Source organism: Scleropages formosus, chromosome 5 (genome assembly GCF_900964775.1).
Source record: "Scleropages formosus chromosome 5, fSclFor1.1, whole genome shotgun sequence".
NCBI classification, from domain to species: Eukaryota; Metazoa; Chordata; class Actinopteri; order Osteoglossiformes; family Osteoglossidae; genus Scleropages; species Scleropages formosus.
In genome coordinates, this window is record NC_041810.1 from 31,171,328 (window position 1) to 31,192,595 (window position 21,268).

Sequence of the window (21,268 nt, forward strand, 5' to 3'; positions counted from 1 at the left end):
AATGGTAAAAAGTTCTTGTAAACTAGTGCTTGTACATTTGTTTAATTATTTGTAATGTTTTCTTGTGATGAAAGCCACATATGAGTCACCAGTAGGTGGCAGAAAAGTTAAGGTTCCACAGTGAATGTTTTCACAGTGGTGACAGATGTCAGCAGTAGCAGCCAGCTCTGCGCTCAGTGGTTTTTCTGGATTTTCTGGATATGCACTTCTTGTTTCCTTTTTAGGCCCGTTCGGTTCCTCACAATTACTGGTAGACTGACGCCAAGTCAAGTCACACCTCCCCCTTCTATTCTGCATATCCATGTTTGCCAGCAGGGACTGTAGCTACATCACAGTTCCATATGTATGCAAATATGTTTTGCATAATTGAAATGTCTCACAGCACACTAGAATATCTGCAAAGATTTCACTCCACGCAGTGCGTTTTGATGATACTGCACATGTGATGGTTATATGTACCTACATTTACGTTTATTCATTTAGTGGACTCTTTTCTCCGAAGTGACGTACATCTCGTAGAAAAATACAATGTATGCAATACATCAAGAGAAAGAGAGATTTGCATGCAGATGTGTGATTCTAAAACAGTTAATTTACTTTCCACCATATGAACCAATGTACATCACACCATTTGCTGCATAAAGGTTTATTTGTTGAACAGTTATAATCGCAAAATTATTGAACTAAACATTTGCACATTAACATGCACTTATAATCTTTGGTTCTAGATAGAAACTGGGGAAATGGTGTTTGAAGCTCCAGCTTCTGCTTTTGTCTCAGGACCTTTCAGGCCTCTGTGGAGCTCCGGTCCATTCAGCAAGACCTGGACGCACCTTCATGTACGTGACAGTGGAGTACAGTGAGCGCCTTCCTAAACACACATGCAGAGCAGCCTGTGTGTTCAGATTTTTTTGACAGTCTCCCGATCAAGCAATCATTTGTGTTCAATCAATCAACCCTTGTGTTCTCAGCCTCCAGCCTCCACTCACTGATGTTGAGTCAAATTGGACAAAGCTGCTAGCTACTGTATGTAAAATATGATGATGATGATGGTAACAGGGACTGTGTGCAGTGTCCCTCACTGCAGGCGTTCTTGGTTAAATGATGGTCCTTCAGTGGTTCATGCTGAGAGTCATAAATCGACAGTGACGCAGTTATATGGGTATGTACTAACTGACCCAGTAATATAGTAATACATGGTGGTCCTGTTATACAGTTACTATACAGTGAGAGTTATACTCAACAATGTACAGTGACATACAGTGATGTACAGTAATATAACAGTTTTATTTATTGTATGATCAGAAACAGATCTTCAGCAACATAGGGCAAGCTTTAAGCTGTAAAATTGGCTTCGCGTAGCCAGAGTTTAACGTCTGGGTCATCGATGTTCGTCAGATCCACTGGCGCGGGTGTGTATGTGGGGCGGTAAACCGGCAGATGTTCTGCAGTTTGTTGCTGCTCTCCGCATGGGCATCCAGGGCTGTCTGCTAGTCCCGTTTCGTACGTGTGCGCCCCGAATCGGCCGTGCCCGGCGCGTAGTAGGTTTAGGCGCTCCCGGCAGCGTCGGTGTAGCTGGCTTCCAGGTGGTTTAGAGGACGGCGCCGGGATAAATCTGTGTAGCCGGGAGCCGCCGTCCTTAGTCCGTTGCTTTTGCCGCTCGGCTTCCGCCCGGGCCTTCGGTGACAGGCCACTGCTGTTGTCAAGCAGTGGCCTATACAGTTATACTCAGCAATGCACAGTGACTATTCTAATAATATACAGTTATACTCAGCAATGTACAGTGACTTATTATAATAATATACAGTTATACTCAGTAATTTAGTGACTATTCTAATATACAGTTATACTCAGCAATGTACAGTGACTTATTATAATATAGTTATACTCAGTAATTTACAGTGACTATTCTAATAATATAGTTATACTCAGCAATGTACAGTGACTTATTATAATAATATACAGTTATACTCAGTAATTTAGTGACTATTCTAATAATATACAGTTATACTCAGCAATGTACAGTGACTTATTATAATATAGTTATACTCAGTAATTTACAGTGACTTATTATAACATGCAGTTATACTCAGTAATTTACAGTGACTATTCTAATAATATACAGTTATACTCAGCAATGTACAGTGACTTATTATAATAACATGCAGTTATACTCAGTAATTTACAGTGACTATTATAGTAATATAGTTATACTCAGCAATGCACAGTGACTACTGTAATAATATACAGTTATACTCAGCAATGTTCAGTGACTATTATAGTAATATAATGCGGTTATACTTAGCAATGTTCAATGACTTATTATAATAACATAGTTATACTCAGTAATTTACAGTGACTGTTATACGTAGTAATGTACAGTTATACTCAGCAATGCACAGTAACTATTATAATAATATATACTATAGTCTATAGTTATACTCAGTAATCTACAGTGACTGTTACAGTAATATACAGGTATGCAGTTACTATACAGTGACAGTTATACTCTGTGATAGAGTAACACACAGTAAATACGCAGAGACAGTAAGTAATACACCCTGCCTGGTGGTGAGACTCAGGAAGCCCTTCGAGTCACTCTGACGTCATTCACGCGGGGCACGGACCGTGATGTTCACTGTTAGTATCGTACCACGGCTTCTTTACTGCCCATCCACTGCGTCATAAGATTAAGTCGAAACCGCCGTGCCGTTCAGCGCGTCCTCGCCAGACGGAGAGGGACACAGGGCGGAGACACAGTTCCGGGACGGACACGGGACAGCGAGTCCACGCGGCTCCGGCGGTGAGTGGCGGGCGCGCGCACAGCTGACACTACGGCGCCGGGTCTCGCGTGCGGTAGCTCGTGCAACAACAACAAATGCGGAGGGTCTGAAGAGCGCGCGACAAGGGCTCGGTGTGTTTTCCCGCGATCGCAGAGTGTTTCACTCGAGCGACTACCGATCGTGCCGAGACACTTGTTTTCGTCGTCGCTGTGACCCGAGGGTACAAAACACATGTCATGTAGTATATTGGGACGGCACGGCGGCACAGCAAGTAGCACTGCTGTCTCACAGCCCTGGTGGTGTGAGAGGACATGGGTTCGATCCCCGCTCTGTGTGTGTGGAGTTCGCATGTTCTCCCAGTGTCTGTGTGGGTTTGCTCCGGTTTCTTCCCATACTCACAGACATGTTATGAGAATGTTTCACTGATGTATGGATGAGTGGCGCACAGTGCCCGTAGTGTATCTACTATCTAGCAGTGTAAGTCGCCTTGGTGAAGGTGTGTGGGCTGATAACACTCTACTATCCACCGGAAGTCGCTTGAGAAAAGCGTCTCTTAAATGAATAAATGTAAGGCATCGAGTGCAGTGAGTGGTGTCACTGGGGGACCCAGGGGTGACGCCAAAATGGGTATAAAATTTTTGTGCAGTGTTTCAGCAGCACTGTGTTATTTTTTATAAAAATATCCCTTTAGTTTAAGAACAAAAACATTTTTCGTAACAAAAGCCCAGTTTACATGTATCAATATACCTACAAGGATAAAACTGTGTGCTCATTTACTTTTCGAACCGTTTAATACGCTCCGCTCAGAGCTCCCATTATTACCCAATTACAGTGACGCTTCGAATCACGTGGTTTCGTCTCCGCGCGCTACCAGCACGCGCTGTTGTTTTCGTCGCCGCTGGTGTTTTTTCAGTCGCTGATTCTCTCGCATTTTCTGGCGTTTTAACGACAATATTGTGGTAATTAGTATTTGTGAACCCATATCAATAACGTTAAAATAAACATAATTTTGATTTGTAGTCCTTACACGTTTTTCACTTCGAATTTTCTTGATTTCTTACCGAATTTTCACACATGATGAAGCTATGTGAATGCAAATCTGTGCGTATTAGGTGTAATTTTAATTTTGCTTGTTGTTTATGTCACTATTGCCATTACACTCAGTGATATGCGGTAATTACGAGTAAAATTAGTAGAAAGAACATTACTGAGGATTCTTTACGGTATGGTGCGGGGGGGTGGGGGGTGTGACACCACTGATGAGTGTAAAAACACATGTACTGTATGATATGTGGTGTGTGAACACGTGAACTGTGTACAGACGTAGTTGTGGACTGAACACCAGGATCATGGCATTCGGAGCAAGACTGGCACAGCACATTTTTCTCTCACCTAGTATTTGTAATAATAATAATGTTCTCACCATGTGTCAGGGAGGCTCTTCAGGAGGACCAGTGATGTCCCCGGTGAGGGTGCTGCTCTTCTGCTTCCTCTGCACGTCCTCGTGTGCATCAGAGCTGCGGGAGCGCGCGCTGCGGCTCATGGCCAGAGACCCCCTCATCGATGGGTAACTGCCCCTAATTAATTGTTACCTCGATCGAGGGGATTGCAGCAGGAGATGGATTCGACCCTGCAACTTTCAGATTACAAAGCAGCAGCACAAACCACTGCGCCACCTGCTGTCGTAATAATGCGTTGAAAAGCACTGAGGCCTTGGGTTGCATTAACAAGTGACGTTTTACCTTGCGCAAGGAGAGTATTTTAGATGGCTTTTTGTTTAAGAGACCGGTGTGGGAGATGAGTTTAGGAAATATGTCCCCCAGAATGAAAAAAATACCTTCCAAAGCGCTTGTGTGTACTGTTGATCTCTTTGAAACTTGTGAACCCTTTAGGGATGCTCATTGTTCTTGCATAAAATATTCTAATAAAATTATAGAGTCAAAACCGTAAAATGTACTGATAAAATGAATAAATTACTGTGATTTACCCCCATGATTCTACTGACCTGCTTGGTTTAACCAGTGCAAGTTGGGCTTCGCTAATTTTTACACCTGCACTACTTGTGTGTTTCTACTACACACGATTTCCTCGAAAGCAACATGTGGAATTGTCATTATACACCTATTATATCAGAGGAGAAACACTGATTCTCATGCAATAACCGTGTTCTAAGGGACGCAAAGGGTTCACACACTTTCAAGCAGCACTGGGTAGCGGTTTGTTTTGGTGATGGAAAACAGGGTGTAGCAAGAGAAGGGGCTGACACGATCTGGTGAGTGGCAGGGGAGGGGGTTTATTTCCTTGTGCAGGTTACACAGGGGCTTGGTGAGGGGAGGGAATGGGGGGGGGGGTGCAGAGAACAGGTGCAGATCAGGAGTGGTTGGTGAGGAATGCAGAGAATGGGATTGCTGTCGCTCTCGGTGTCTGTCACTGCCCGAGGTCGTCGCGCCCAGGAAGTCCTCAGACTCTCCCCCTTCACTGTTGGAGGCTGGGAAAGAAATACAGGTGTCGATTATTTTCAGCTGCCCCCCCCCACTTCGGACTGCCCTGGCATGCTACACAGGGTTTTGTAGGTCCCCCTCAGGGAAAAGGCACAGCAAGGCTGACAACATGTGAAATACATTATAGATGTAAATCAGCTGTGCATCAGGACAGGTTGGGTTCAGACACCTGATGCTGCTCTCAATTATGATTTCACATTTATTTATTTAGCTGACACTTCTCTCCAGGGCAGCTTACAATGTTAATCTATCTATAGTTATTTACCCACTGATACAGCTGGGTAATTTTTTTTTTTTGCTGAAGTAACCAGAGGTGGGATTCAAACCTGTAAATTTAGGACCAAACACAGCAACTCTGACCACTACACTACCAAATGTCTCGCATAACCCATCTAAATTAGCTGTTTAATGCTCCTTTTTCACAGACACAATGACCTCGCGCTGCAGCTGAGGATCCTTCATAACAACAAACTGAGCCATATCAGACTGTACAACCTGAGCAATGTTGCCACGGACATAAACCGGCTAAAAACTGGTCGCGTCGGTGCCCAGGTGATTCCCACAGCTTGCCAAAGTCGTCACATGTACAACTCTTTATTTCTGGAATGGAATATATGAAGACAAGAATGAAGTGTTCTGATTTATGGCTGGAGGGACTTATTTCCCTGTTGAGATCCCCATGCAAGTCCGCATAAGATAATTCCTACATTCCGTCCGAAACCTAACATCAGACTTTCTGCTTTGAGATACCACTCGCCAGTTGGTTGTTAGTTTGACTTTTATTTATTTCTTCTCTCTATATTTACATTTTTGACACTTTTCAAATGCAACTTAGAATTATTTATGCATTTATACAGCCGGGCAATTTTACTGGAACAATTTACGTTAAGCACCTTGCTCAATGGTATTACAACTGGAGGTGGAATTGGAACCTGTGGGTGTAAAGGCAGTAGCTCTAACCACTATGCTACCAGCTGCCTATATTATATTATTGTGTTTCATTTTTGTTATTGCATCTGTAATTCATTTTTAATGTTATTCCGACGGCGGCTTTAATAGCTGGTAATTTTTACTAGGTGCAAAAAAGCTTCCAGAAATTTGGGATAAGTGCCCAGTTTGCATGTCAAATATTGATGAGCAGCTGCATTGAATATTGGGTGAGCTCCTGGGAACAGCTGGAAGAACAAAAAGCTATTGTTCCATGGTACATACACTTCAGATATCTGTTGTCAGAAACAAACTAGTCTAGTGGTTATCAGTGTTGTCTTTGTACCCAAAGGTCACAGGTTTGAGCCTTACCTCCAGCTATTGTACTGTTGAGAAAGGTAGTTAGCCTGAATTACACACACACACACTTTCTGAACTGCTTGTCCCATACGGGGTCATGGGGAACTGGAGCCTAACCCGGCAACTCAGGGTATAAGGCTGGAGGGGGATGGGACACACCCAGGACGGGATGCCAGTCTGTCACAAGGTACCCCAAGTGGGACTTGAACCCCAGACCCACTGGAGAGCAGGACCCAGTCCTTCCCACTGCACCCCCCTAGCCTGAATTACTCCAGTAAAATTACCTAGCTGTAGAAATGGGAAAAGCATCAGCGAGCTGAATAAATGTAATACACACAACCTTAAACTGTGTTGTTTACAAGTGATGCACTTTGTTATTTGTAGGCTCATCATTTTCAGTGGACACTAGTTTGTATATTTAGTTTTGTACAAACACAAAATTATTTTCATTGTGTCTGTAGGCTTGTTTACTTTAACTAGGCATGTGGACCAGCTGTTTTCAAATAAACAGCTGGAAATGGCTCCGCTCTCCTGTTTATCCCCAGAGCTGTGCTGGGTTGGATCCCTCTGCCATCCCCCACTGAGCAAATTTGTCCTTATCAGGTGTTTGCAGCCTATGTGATGTGTACAGCGCAGGAGAAGGACGCGGTGCGGCTCACGCTGGAGCAGATCGACGTCATCCAGCGCATGTGCACCTCGTATCCGGACCTGGAGCTCGTCACCTCGGCACAGGGTGCTCCAACTCGCCCCGAAACACTTTCCTGCATACATTACATTACACCAAAAAGATCTGCACCACGTTTGCTCTCCTTTCATCCACCCAACATATAATCTTCCATAGTGCAGCCCTGCCTGCTGTTTTTATATGGTATTACTTATTACCAGTTTTTAATGCTGTAGTTTTTTTTGTATGGCATACTATACATTTACATCTTTATTCACTTACATTTATTTATTTAGCAGATGCTTTTCTCCAGAGCAACTCCCAATGAACTCTATGTAGTGTTATCAGCCCACACATCTTGTTCATCATGGTGACTTACACTGCTAGATACACTACTTACGATGGATCACTCATCCATACATCAGTGGAACACACTCTCTCTGTGAGTGAACCTGAACAGCATGTCTTTGGAGTGTGGGAGGAAACCAGAGCACCCAGAGGGGACCCACACAGGCTGAGTGAGGAGAACATGCAAACACCACACACTGAGACAGGATTGAACCCATGTCCTCTCACACCAGCCAGGCGCTGTGAGACAACAGTGCTATGCGCTGTGCCACCCGCCCTTAAAACAGCTTACACTGTTAAATGACCTACACCGATTTACCCATTTGTACAGCTGGGTGATTTTTACCGTATCAGTTCAGTGTTAGTACCTCAAGGGAGTACTACAGCAGAATGGTGGATTCAACTAAATGGTGCAGGCGTATGACCTAAAATGTTTCTGCTCATAGTTTTTGGCTTAAAAAGGGAAGTATTTTTTAGATCTAAAAAAGAAAACTGCAGTGTGTTATTTTTGGATTGTTTCATAAACTCTCGGTAAAATTGCCAATTCAGGACACCCGCCGCAGAGGAGCCGTAGTTATGTGGGCAATGCTGTGGGAGCTTAACTTATGTAAACAAGATGCTCATTGTCTGACATCCTGCTGCTTTTGCAGAACTTTTTCAGCCTGTTGAAGAAGCTCAGGTTCTGTCCTCCGTCTGCACCCCCTGGGGCTCCTCTGCTCATGTCATGTGACGACTTCTTTCCAGATGTGTTGAGCCAGACCTCTCATAGACTAGTGGCTCCTCTTAGCAAGAGGAATCTCGTGTCCTTAAAGCAAACTTTACCGCACGTGCTCTTCGAACGACTTTATCTGTATGAGTCGGGTAATATTCAAGCAGGGACAGCAGGGGGCGTAGTGGTTGGAGGTATCACCGTGGGCTCGAAGAACCTAGGTCTGAATCCCACCCTCTGTTGTAGTACCCTTAATCAAGGCACTTACCCTGAACTAATGCAGTAAAATTGACCCTGCTGTATAAATGGACCAGTCAGTGAGTCACTTAACACTGTAAACAGCTTTTGAAAAAATGTAAAATAATTAATGAAGCATAAACGTGAGTTGAATCGCTGTATGTTTGTGCACTTATGCATGGCGGCTGCTTGCTCTCTGTAACGCTGTGCTTCTGCAGGCCTCGAGCAGTCCACAAAGACAGCCTGCTTGATAAGCATCGAGGGGGGACACTCCATAGACAGCAGCCTGGCCACCCTGCGCATGTTCTACCAGTTGGGCGTGCGCTCCATGGCTCTGACACACACCTGTAACACCCCGTGGTGAGACTGCCCTCGGCCTCCGTGCTCCAGCTATGGTGTCTGCAATGCAAACAGTCCTGGAGATTTTCGCAGCAGGTCAGGTGACTGCTTGTTACAATCATGATGCTGGATAAGCATCAAGAGCTGCATCAGAAAGACTCATTGGACACGCTTGAACCGGTCCAAGAGCCGCGTGTATAAAAATCATACTAAGTGACATAATGAAGCTTTAATATCTACATGAAAAAAATTATTACGTATTTTATTGTAATGCCCAGGAGGGGAGAGCAGCCACTGTTTTTTTTTTTTAAACCCTTTTTTCTCTGGTTTTCTCCCCTTCTTTGTAGTGGGAGTTTTTTTGTTTTCCTCTCCTCAACTGCCAACTGCTTTTCTCCACAGTTAACTATAACTGTTATAAGTGTAATGCTGGTTCATTTTGCTTTGTAAAAGTAAGTTGAACTGGACTGAGCTGTATTTTATTTAGGTGCTGTGACTGTTCTAAACTGTTTCTAACTGTAACTCTATCATCATGTGATTGAATAGAATGTATAATATTTATAGTAGATATATATGCATATGTGTATATATATTTATAATTATTAATACCGGCCCACACATCGGACATCCCTGCTAAGGATTGTGTGGTTTGTTCTCACAGAACTCTTCTTTGGTAAACGAATGAATAGCGAATGAAAAAGGTTGGCCAAAAGGACATATATGCAGCAGTTTACACCAGTTAAGGGTTGTGACCCCTTTTATACCACCTTATTTATAGAAGTGAGTAATTTTAATGAAGGAGTTCAGGGGGGACGCATACATCAGCAGAGCTCTGGCTGTGATTCGAATAAATATCCTCTCTGCAAATCCAGATTCTTTACCATTTTGCTTACACTGTCAATATATTAATAATATAAATATTATAAATATTCAGAAAGATGACACAAGGGCTGTTATACTCTTACCTGACATTCTGACTGGTTCAGTTCCAGTAGTAAAAGAAAAAAAGAATAAGAAGGACTGAACAGCAACTTGCTAAAAAAATGTTTAGTTTGATTTTATATTGTAATCAGTGTATTGTAACCTAATATGATTTTTGTTTGTGATTGGTGTAGGGCAGAATCATCTTCAAATATTTATTCATTTTATCCGAAAAAGAATCAAAGCCTAACAAGTTTTGGTGAGGTAAGGGTCCTGTTTATATGTTACTTTTCAGCTTCAAACACTCACCTCGCTGAGTCGGCTGACCACTAATACCCACCGACCCCCACCTACTCCCACCCACAGACTGAAACCGTATGTCCTGAATGGGCTGACCGCTAATACTCCATTTTTAAAATTGCTATCAAAAGTCCAACAACGAACAGATGAAGAATGCAGAGCAGTAATTAATTTACATACTGAAAGTTGAGTATCATGGATAGGGGGTGCGGTGATACAGTGGGTTTGACTGGGTCCTGCTCTCTGGTGGGTCTGGGGTTCAAGTCCCGCTTGGGGTGCCTTGTGCTGAACTGGCATCCTGTCCTGGGTGTGTCCCTTCCCCTTCCAGCCTTATGCCCTGTGTTGCTGGATTAGGCTCCGGTTTGCCACAACCCCCAGCTTTGGCCAGTGTGTGTGTGTATGAGAGTGTCATGTGATGTAAAGACAAACCCTAAATATACCACTTGATTTGATAAAGAATTTCCGTTGCTGTGTGTTAAGTGTAATCAGTACAAGTGACAGTGTGATAATACACACACACCTGGATCTGTTTTGACAGGCTGTGGTGAGGGAGATGAACCGCCTGGGCATGATAGTGGACCTGTCCCACAGCTCCTGGGATACAGCCCGCAGTGTGCTGGAGATCTCCACCGCCCCCGTCATCTTCAGCCACTCTTCTGCCTTCGCGGTGTGCCAACACAACCGTAACGTTCCCGACTGGCTGCTCGTGATGCTGGTGAGCCTCTCCAAGTGTTCATGTCAAACCTGATGTAAATGATATCAGAGACTGCTCTGCTCGTGTGAAAGACTTTATGCACACTTTCTCACGTTCACAGGGATCTACTGTGAGATTTCATAGTATTTACATTTACATGTATTCATTTAGCAGACGCTTTTCTCCAAAGTGACGTACATCTCATAGAAAATACAATGTGTGCATTACATTAGGAGAAAGAGAGAGATAGATGCAGATGGGTGATCCTTAAGTACAGTTTGTTTCTTTCCGCTATGTGCACCAGATCTTGATCACCTTCCTAGTAATTTTTTTTTTTGAAGATACATATGAACATTTCCATTACATTCCAAGAGTAGCTGCGTAAAGGTTTATTTGGGCATGATCATAAATCAGAATCAGAATCAGATTTATTTGGCCAAGTGTGCACATGCATACAAGGAATTTTGCTTTGGTTCCTAATGGCTCATATTGTAGAGTAGACAAAAAAAACATACATATACACACATATAAACATACATATAGGAATTCATTTTTGGGGGAGGAATAAATAATGAAGGATCAAATAAATAATGATGGAGGGAATAAGTATTGTACAGAAAAAACACAGCCAGGACAGGACAGGACAGGACATCAGTTCACCGCAAGGCACACCCCCAATGGGACTCGAACCCCAGGCCCACCAGAGAGCAGGACCCAGCCAAACCCGCTGCGCCACTGTTCCCCCTGTGTAGAGTATGTATTTTTTTTAAAAAAATAATTTTGAACTTAGTCTGAAATTTAAAAAAGGTGAAAATTTGTACAGACAATTTTTTATTTATTAGAGCTCGATCAGAGGTTTTCCCACAGAGTTTAACCAATGAATATTAAGTCACGGGGCAAGTTTTCTTATTTAGCTTTGATTGTTATGAAGCACAATTCTAGTCCCCGGTGTTTTCAAAGAGTGGTGTGGAGCCCGTCTTATTATTTGATTAATACTTTCCTGCAAAGTGATTTGCATGGCTTACCTGTTTATGGTTAGATATTAACCGAATTGACTCTGGTTGAGTGCCTTGCTCACCATTCTCCATTCTTCAGTCAATAGTCCATGTTTCTTAATCACTAAGGTTTCTGTAATAATCTGGGTTTCCATATGCTCTATCCCTTCCTTCTTTGTCCATACACGTGACTTCTAACTATAGACTTCTGACTTGCTGTTGCAGAAGGAAAAAAGAGGGCTCATCATGGTCAACATGCACAGCGGGTTTATTTCCTGTGGGGAAAAAGGAAACATCTCCGTGGTGGCTGGTGAGAAGGAATGTATAATTTTAATTTAATTTTTTTCTTTTATTGACATGCAGATAAAATTAAACACGAGGGATAGTGTGCTATTTAGCGTGTTTTTTTTTCCCACGTGCCCATGGTTATGTCTACAGTAATTTATGTCTGAGTTTCAAATTATTTTTGGTATTATTTAACCCCAAATTATTCCTGATATTGTTACTAAGCCTCAATTTTGTGCTTTTCAGACCATTTCGAACACATCAGAAAGGTGGCAGGATTTGAGTCGATAGGGATTGGAGGGGATTACGACGGAGCTTCCAAGTAAGAGCTTCCTCTATTCCTAGAAGAAATGGAAAAGAATCTGGAATATTCCTAGGTGGATCCACAGCCAAAGCCTTACGTCATAAAGTACCATTGGGCTTTATCCAGAATTGTGTGTTGATACATGCGGTTAGTGACGAAAGCGACTTAAAATGTTTACCGATATAATGATGCCTCTGTCGGTAGGTTCCCCGATGGACTGGAAGACGTTTCCAAGTATCCTGCCCTTATCCAGGAACTGGTGCGCAGGAACTGGACGGAAACGGAGTTGGCTGCTATCCTGAGGCGAAACTTCTTGAGGGTTTTCAAAGAGGTCGAGAAAGTGAGTATAAAAATTGCCGAAGGAATGGAACCCAGTGCGTTGGGTTGAACCACGAGACTCATCGGTCCCATGTAGGGTAGGGTTTGTGGTCGTCTTTCCCAACATTAACAAAGTATATTTGGGGTTGTGTTTAGAGGTCTTATTTGTACAGAGGCTGAGGAGCGCAGTCCATGAATCATTAAAATTGAAAAAGAAAAGTAAAACTGGCTTGAAAATAAAAAAAAAAAACAGATCGAATGATAAAGTAAATGGAAAGACAACGAGGCAATGAATTTATACACAAAGCAGTGTATCAATATAAAAAGCAAAGCACTAATATGGAAAACAATGTGCTATCAAGGGAAGAAACGTAGTAATCCGAGAAACAAATTTAATTAGCACAAAATAATTTAATTTGTTTACCTAAAGCAAGATTTAATTTGTGCATAAATTAATCTATTTTTACATAAATGTAAGTTATTAATACACTGATTATTTTTTGTATCCTTTCATTGTGATGGGTAGTAATCCTTTATGTCCGGACAAGTGAATGTCCATATAATGAGTGTCCGGATAAAGGGGTTGGCTGTACTAGTTTTTTGCCGTGGTATTATCATGGTAAACTGAGGTGCTCCATATCAAGTTGGCTGTATATCCTGTTATTGCGGCCACTGAAACCGGCAAAAGTGCCATAACTGACGGGGGATATTCTTCTTCTGCATTTTATATTTACATTACATTACATTTATTCATTTCGCAGACGCTTTTCTCCAAACCTCCTGCAATTTTTGTTTTTAATTAATTTATAGTTTTTTAAGAATAAGATACCCAAACAATCACATACAGTGCCGGAGTAGCGGCTGCGTAAAAGCCTATCTGGGGAAGATCATGAAGTTACGGTACATCAACTTTTACACCACGCACGAGCTGGAGAGATTTTAGAAAAGCTATGAAACACTTTGAAGGTTTAATAAAGTCTTTTTCATAAAAAAAAAAAAAAAAAAAAAATTCTCATTTCATTTCCACGCGCTTGAAATTCAGTTCGCTAAATTTTTATAGCGCGCTCTTACGCAGTGACACAGAGCGCTAAACAAAGGATCGGAGACGTGATACAAATAAAAAGTTGCCTGTACATTAAATTATTATAATTACTATGGAGTTGTTAAAGCAGCCAACTGCCCGTGCAAGAAAGGAACAAAAAAAACTCCCAACCAAAAGGCAAGTGAGGGTCCAAGTACCAATGGCTTCCCACCCTCCTGGGCATTCTAGAATTAAAAAAACTTTTAAATCAACTTAAATAGCTGAAGTCCATTCCATGTACGGTCGTTGTGCCAAACCCCAAGATCCGCATACTTGTTATGGTTTATGGCATTTATGACATTCATGCCACATGCTTTTCATTGGATTTTAATGCCCAAACACAGCGAGAGGGGTGTAGCAGCCATGGTAAAAAGCATCACCCAAACATCCATGCGTGAGGCTTCAAGCTAGTAGTGACTGAGCTGGCGTCCCGTACGCAGCTGCCTTCTTGTGGAAACACGCTGCTGCGTTTTTCGATTTCACCGTGCCGCCTCGTTTGCATTTGCAGGTCCGTGACAGACAAAGCAGCCAACCTCCAAGTGAAGCCGAGATACCCCTTGCGGATGCTGCCAACCCGTGCCGCCTGATTCTGACCCGACCGGTGTCAGGTTCTGTCTTTAGAGACGCCTCCTCTTCTAATGTTAATGTTCTCACATGTTCTGTCGTGTCCTCAGTGCTCCTCCCCTTCCTCCTCCTCCTCCTCCTCCTCCTCCTCCCCACTGCAGTTTAGGAACCTCTCCACCTTTCAGGTGTTCTCCTTTCCCCCCAGCCCCCTATTCTCCCAATCGACCGGAGCACTTGAAGTCCGCAGATCACAGCCAGCCGCGGTCCGACAGCCTTTTTCGGCTTTTTCTTTCCCAGAAGTTCTCTCGTACAGGTACTCCCAGAGTGCTCCTGGAAGCTAGATTCCAAAGTGCCCATTGTTCTCTATTTATGATGAGAACACAGGTCTGGCTGCCTCTCAGCCGTCTTCCACAAACCTTCGTCATTTATAACTCATAATTTATACTGGACACGTTATCTTTTTATAAATGTATCTAATAATTCACTTGTATATCCATTTTTTAGGTCTGATATTTTTATTGTTGTTGGTATTATTATTATTATTATTATTATTATTATTATTATTATTATTATTATTAGCCAGTATGATTATAGCATCTTGTAGCAGTAGAGGAGTTATAGAAGTGTGTCGCAGAGACCAGTTACACTGACCTCAGAGCGCAATGCCTTGACCGCTTTTTGTGAATCATGCCTTAAAATTTAGAACGTGACTGCACTCCAACCACAGGGCTGCATCTTTGAACATCGGTCTCCAGAAAAATTCAACTCAGGAATCGTTTACAACTGACATGTTGCAGTTGTTTGCTTTAAGAAACTGTTGAGGCCACAGCTCCCGGTTCTCCGTACAATATGAATAAATCTGTGCAAAGAAAAGTGAGCTTCGCTTATTTTTTTCTCACAAGTTCGGTTAAAAGTAAGACGTGTTGTGGTTTTCACGCATTTTATAAACACGGTGAGATATGATTTATGTGAAATACCAACAGCCATCATTTAGTTCCCAGAAATGGACTCGGTGTGTTCAGCTTCAATCTGGAGCTCATGAAAGTGAAAAGAGGTCTTTATGCAGCTTCAGAGCTATAATTCTGTCTCTATTTGAACAATTGGAAAAAAAAAAAAAAGTTAATAGAAGATAGCTTGAGGAACAATGATGAGGAAAGACCAGCAGGACAGCTGGTAGCATAGTGGTTAGAGCTCCTGCGTTTGGATTCAGAAGGTTGCAGGTTTGACCCTCACCTCTGGCTGTAGTACCATTGAGCAAGGTACTTACCCATTTATACAGCTGGGTAATTTAGGGTAAGTAATTGTGACCTTAATACTGTAAGTTGCTTTGGAGAAAAGCATCAGCTAAATGAATAAATGTAATGTTACTTAGGATAGGTTAAAAGGTATTGCTGAGTTAATGCCCGGAAAAAAAAAAAAAAAAGCACCCAATCGGGAACAAATTCATGTGAAAAATTTTTTTAAAAATTAAAATGCAAAAAAAAAAAAATTACAATTTCATGTAAGAAAAGTTACTCCACTTGCTTTTTTTTATTTTTTATGTAAATACCATTGTATTGTACAGTGCAGACTTTCTATAGAGTTTGTACATGAAATATTTTGGTTTTTATGGGAATTTGTTAGTGACCTGTGCAATTTCCATATTTGAATGAGGGAAAAAAAAACATATACAGTAAAGCTGACCATGAAACTACTGTACATTAATAGCTTACACCGTTTTCCCCTTTAACATTTATCGGAAATATTTCCCAGACTACAAATAGACTCATTTTCTGGTGTAACGCCAACAACAACTGACATTTCACACAGTGCATTTCTGTTCTTTACTGATAAACAAACTGTCCCTCACACAAAGATACTGGGCAACACTGAGCAAATAAATAAGAAAATAAATAGAAACTTTACCTCCCCATTGTAAAAAATAGTTTCGTCCTACTTCGCATGCAGCCAGCATCCTTGTCACAAAAATCGGTGCAACAAATACCCTTTTCATGCTCGACACGGAAGACCGTTGCGCCGAACTCCACGCCACGTATGAGGTCCTTAAACATTTTTCGTCACGTTTTGGTTGTTTCTCGTCGGAAATGAAAACAATTAGCTTGGTTGCAACACGCATGCTTGCGTGATCCAATATAAAAGCAAGTGTTTCGCACAAAATTAAGAAACCCGACTAATAAGTACCCCTCACAGCTCTCTCCTAGCATAGATATGATTGCGGGAGGAAGGCAACATGTTTAAACAAAAGCCTTATTTGGTGCTCATTCAAATCCATGGCTGAAGTTGTTAGAAATGAAAGACTGTGCATTTGCTGGTTGGTGCCAACACTGTTGATACCCCTCACCGTGTTCCAGAGTGGAATGTGTTTATGATGAAGAGTCGGATACCCTGCAGCCGCTGCTGCTGGGTCACGAATAGATGGTGATCACTTCTCTTCCCCCTCCTCGCACCAGCAGCACACGTTCCAATCCTTCGGTCAAAACCTCCAGGAACTCCATGTCTGAGTTGGGGGTTAAAGAAAAATCTAAGTCGTATGACAGTGTGAGCTCTACTCCAAGTTTTTGTGTATACCCTAGTACTTGCGCTCTTGGCATCCAAGTAAGACCGAAACATTTGCCAGCCTGTTTTTACCTTGTCAGATCCTGTAAAGCCTTGCATTAGCACTGCCAGGGTCATAAGGGATCACTCATCCATACATCAGTGGAGCACACTCTCTCTGTCACTCACACACTATGGGTGAGCAGCGTGTCTTTGGAATGTGGGAGGAAACCAGAGCACCCAGAGGAAACTCACACAGACATGAGGAGAACATGCAACCTCCACACAGACTGAGTAGGGATGGAACCCACGTCCTCTCGTACCACCCAGGTGCTAATTTTCTGGCATGTCACGTCTCTGCAAGTCCTCTTTCAGTTATATTCACCTAACATCCACCCATCCATGCATTTTCAATAACCGCTCGACCCAAGCGAGGTTGTGGCGAGCCGGAGCCTAACCCGGCAACACACGGCGCAAGGCCGAAGGGGGAGGGGACACACCTGGGACAGAGCGCCAGTCCATCACAAGGCATCCCAAGCAGGGCTTGAACCCCAGACCCGCCACACAGCGGGTACTCACCAAACATCCACCATGTCAAATTTCTTGCAGATGCAAACTTCATTGGCTATTAAAGTTATATTATCTTAACTAGCCACACATTTTTGTCTGTAACGGCTACATTAGCCTCTTTCCTTCCTGTCTTCTTCTCTAGGGACATTGGGACTGCCCTTTTCGTCTAAACATTCCTTGGGGAGCTTTTATGAGCTGCCCTTGAAAGATGGCAAAGAGCAACTTAACCCTTGAGAGCAAGCCTTTCATATGCTTTTCACTTACTTTTATTGCTAGAGGCTCCTCTGTCCCACAATCAAGAAATATATGTATAAAGAGGGGTGCGGTGGTGCAGCAGGTTTGACCGGGTCCTGCCCTCTGGTGGGTCTGGGGTTCAAGTCCTGCTTAGGGTGCCTTGTGATGGACTGGCGTCCTGTTCTGGGTGTGTCCCTGCCCCTCCAGCCTTATGCCCTGTCTTGCCGGGTAAGGCTACGGCTTGCTGGGACCCCCCCTTGGGACAAGTGGTTTCAGTCAGTGTGTGTGTGTGTATATACATTCTTAGTTCACGTTCAGGAACTGGAACTCTGGCTCCAGCATCACCTTTTCTATGGCTCGGAGTTTTTGTTTTCCTCTCCTCATCTGTCAGTTGGCTTTGTAGAACACTATCTGTAAGTGTCCTGTTTGTACCTGTCGTACCTGTCGTACCTATGACTCTGCATCATTCTACTGAAAAGGGTGCTCCAGAAAAATAAATTGAATGGAACTGTACTGCATTGAAATGGTCAGAATCTCATCACTCTTGCATGGTCTCAAAGCTCATCCTGCCCCCTGATCTCACTTCTCCACCAGGCTGTTCTAGGTTTTGATGGCAATCAAGATGATACCACTGTGATGCAATTTCCAAGGTGATGTTTCACTGCGCAGCACATCTGATACAGTGAACACCAGAGCTCCTCTGTGAAGGATACAGTTCTCATCCCCGTTAGGATTTTTCGGAGGGCCTGGCATGTTGAGCAGCACCAGTCTGGCGTCATGGGATTTGTTGACGATGACCTCGTTCAGCTTCACTGCAGTGTGCATCCGGCGCACGTTGGACTGGTCCCTGCGAGGCATGCGTGATGTCAAAGCCAGTTAGAGATCAGCAATGGAGATCGGAACCAATCGGCAGAAGAAGGCAGGATTCAGGCAGACCAAAGAACAAGGAACGCTGCACAGCCGAGCCATACATAAATAACAACGCACCAGCATAACCCAGTCTCACACTGGAGAAAACAGACATGACCACTTGTATATCAGACTTACAGGTTCTGCCAGTCAATGCTAGCATGAAACAGAAAGAAGACGAAAAAGGAAGCAGTAGTTGAAGAGGAGGAGCAAAAGAACACCATGTAAATGATAAATCACAAATGAGTCATTGCTTTTTAAATCACCCGAGGAAAGGAGGATCTGCAGCCACTTGTCATAACATAAATCTTGCACCAAGTAGGTCTCTCATTTTTATCAGGTAACAGCTTCAACCACAGCTTAAAAACGCTCAACAAAGCCTCTGCACCACCACAGTTATAAAATTTATTTAAGCAATTGTCATGCTGAAATGTTTCACAGAGCTTATATTATGAAATAAATCTCTGCGGATGTGGATAATTTGAAAAAAATACAGCATATGCATCTTGTGCCATAACTCTGTGATGGGAGGTGTCAGACAAAATGGACCTCAAGATGAGCCATGACTTGTATCACAAATTAAATCTGAGGTCTCAGGTTCACGGTTTATCTTTTTTTCACCTATATTTGACACTGTGGGTGTCAAAATAAGAGTTCATCCAAAATTCTTTCCACCTTGAATTCTTGCTAATTCCCCTGGTTGTTGTGTTGTTTTAAATTACAGTACACTATATATATATATATATAGTGTGAATATATAGTATATATTCATAACAAAGTAAATGTAACTTAATGTTAGCCAAATAGTAATAATAATGTAGGGTATAGTTCATTTAAATAGCACATAAATATTTGAAATCTATAAATTTAGACTGTAAATCTATAGCTTACTGTACTGGTGAGAGAACTAATTAAATGAGCCTAATAATTAACTTCAGGCAAAACCCTGTATGTGGATGGCTTAACTACATCTTAAAACAGACGTGTTGTGTAGATAGACCTCTTTCCAGAAAGGGCACTCACGGTTTGATGCTGATAAGTTCACGGAAGTTCTCCGGCATGTTGTTTCTCCTCCTCCTGTCCCCATCATACTTATCTTTAGTCCAAGTCATCTGGATCCTCTCTGACACCGGCTCTGGTATCTCCTCCTCTTCGTCAGAGTAAAGGCTACCCATGCGGATCATGGAATGCCTGTCTTTCACCAGCTGTGCCTATAGGAGGCAGTACACAAAATTCACAGCTTCGTGTATTCCCTCCAAAGATCGCTCACTAAATGCCAGTCTCAGGAGCAACCACACTTAATCATAATGAAAATTGCCCGTAGGGGATTAAAATGCACTTTTACACCTTTACCTCCCTGTCTCTCTCCGCACTGGACAGTCTCATCTGCCGCAGCATCTGGGATCTTTGTTCCATCATGAGTGTGCGCTCATAGGTATATGCAGAAATGTCACTGTCATGCTGCAGAACACACAAGGAACGTAAAGCTTCATTTAACACAGGGCAGAGGATTGCAATCATGCTACGTATTACCGTTTACAAGATATGTCAACAAGAATCCAATATGTGGCTGAAATTATTCCATGAAGCGAAAACAAAAACGGTGACAAGTAAATAAGATTTGGATGTTTAGGTCATGATTTTGCTCTAAGCCATAGCTAAAGAGATGTGATGTCTCTGAGATGCTCTTCTAAAACGTAGTGATAGGATATGAGATAGTGATGTGTATGTTAAAATGTTGCTGACAGTTTATTGGTGTCAGAAGTGGGATTGCCAACCCAATGAGCATGAGGAGCTCCAGTTGCGATAACCAGAACACATCCTGCAAGATATGATGAAGTAAAGGAATTTTCCCTTTTTCTCGCCAGAAAATGTTAGTGACTTCCCCGTGTCACTTAATACGTGATTCTGCGTAAATTTAAGAGTAGAAAAAAAGGAGATCTAGAAGGTACTTCAGTTCCAGTAAGGGATGGGTCAGGCTGAAAGAATCTGATTCCTTTGGGGATGTCCAAACCACTGACAAGGATGCTCTCTGTGTCATACTTGTATCTTTAACTCAACCATGTTGGCTTGGAACTTTGGTGAATAACTGGTTAAGATATGACTGAAATGGAACTTAAACATTCACTCACCATGGAAGCCCAGTAAGAGGAATGTCTGCTCATTACATGTCCCACAATTATCGGGATTATGCAGTAAAATATAAACTGAAAATACTGTCAAAGCACTCTAAACACCTTTTCACTTGAATATGACATATGGAAATATGAGATTTACCTTTGACAGTTATAGCAATCGGTGACGTCCAGGTGGACACGTGGCTACAGTGAATGAATGTGTAAAGCTGCACAGTAAATATTCCGCCTACCATAACCACCCCCACCTACCATCTCTACAACCTCCACTTCAGCTTCGATGCGCAGCTGGTAGAGGAATGTGGCGAGGTCTTTCTTCATCTGGATGCTGTTGTCATCCATTTGCGCGACAGTAAAAATACGCATTTTGCATTTCTTCCACACCTTGAACAAATCCATGAAGATATAAATATTTTTGCAACAAAGGCTATGGGTTATCTTAGCTCATGCAATAAAAAAAGCATTTAGTCAGAGTGAAAGGAACACTTCACATTCATGCAAGCGGACATATTCCGTACTATGTATCTGTAAAAGAACCTGTTCATGGCTACAGACAGT

At 42.5% G+C, this 21,268-nt stretch overlaps 2 protein-coding genes across 3 annotated transcripts in view; one reads left to right on the forward strand and one right to left on the reverse strand.

Moving 5' to 3' along the window:
* Nucleotides 1–2,487: 2,487 nt before the first annotated feature.
* dpep2 (dipeptidase 2) lies at nt 2,488–14,864 on the forward strand. 2 transcript variants are annotated; one of them, XM_018742205.2, is made up of 11 exons: nt 2,488–2,803; nt 4,217–4,350; nt 5,710–5,836; nt 7,175–7,304; nt 8,748–8,889; nt 9,981–10,050; nt 10,625–10,801; nt 12,001–12,085; nt 12,307–12,382; nt 12,569–12,704; nt 14,272–14,864. In XM_018742205.2, the coding sequence occupies exons 2-11, from the start codon at nt 4,241–4,243 to the stop codon at nt 14,491–14,493; spliced, it is 1,275 nt and encodes a 424-aa protein (XP_018597721.1). In that variant the 5' UTR covers nt 2,488–2,803; nt 4,217–4,240; the 3' UTR covers nt 14,494–14,864. The 2 variants fall into 2 exon arrangements, with proteins under 2 accessions (XP_018597721.1, XP_018597722.1); XM_018742206.2 differs by lacking the exon at nt 2,488–2,803 and adding an exon at nt 3,538–3,742.
* Nucleotides 14,865–15,830: 966 nt separating this feature from the next.
* Nucleotides 15,831–21,268, reverse strand: part of slc12a4 (solute carrier family 12 member 4) — a 42,981-nt gene continuing 37,543 nt past the window's right edge. The window contains exons 20-24 of the mRNA XM_018742197.2: nt 20,963–21,094; nt 19,929–20,036; nt 19,599–19,786; nt 18,380–18,513; nt 15,831–16,824 (exon numbers count right to left, since the gene is read on the reverse strand). Of these exons, the coding sequence (XP_018597713.1) occupies nt 16,733–16,824; nt 18,380–18,513; nt 19,599–19,786; nt 19,929–20,036; nt 20,963–21,094 (654 nt within the window). The 3' untranslated portion in view covers nt 15,831–16,732. The remainder of the gene's footprint in view (nt 16,825–18,379; nt 18,514–19,598; nt 19,787–19,928; nt 20,037–20,962; nt 21,095–21,268) is intronic.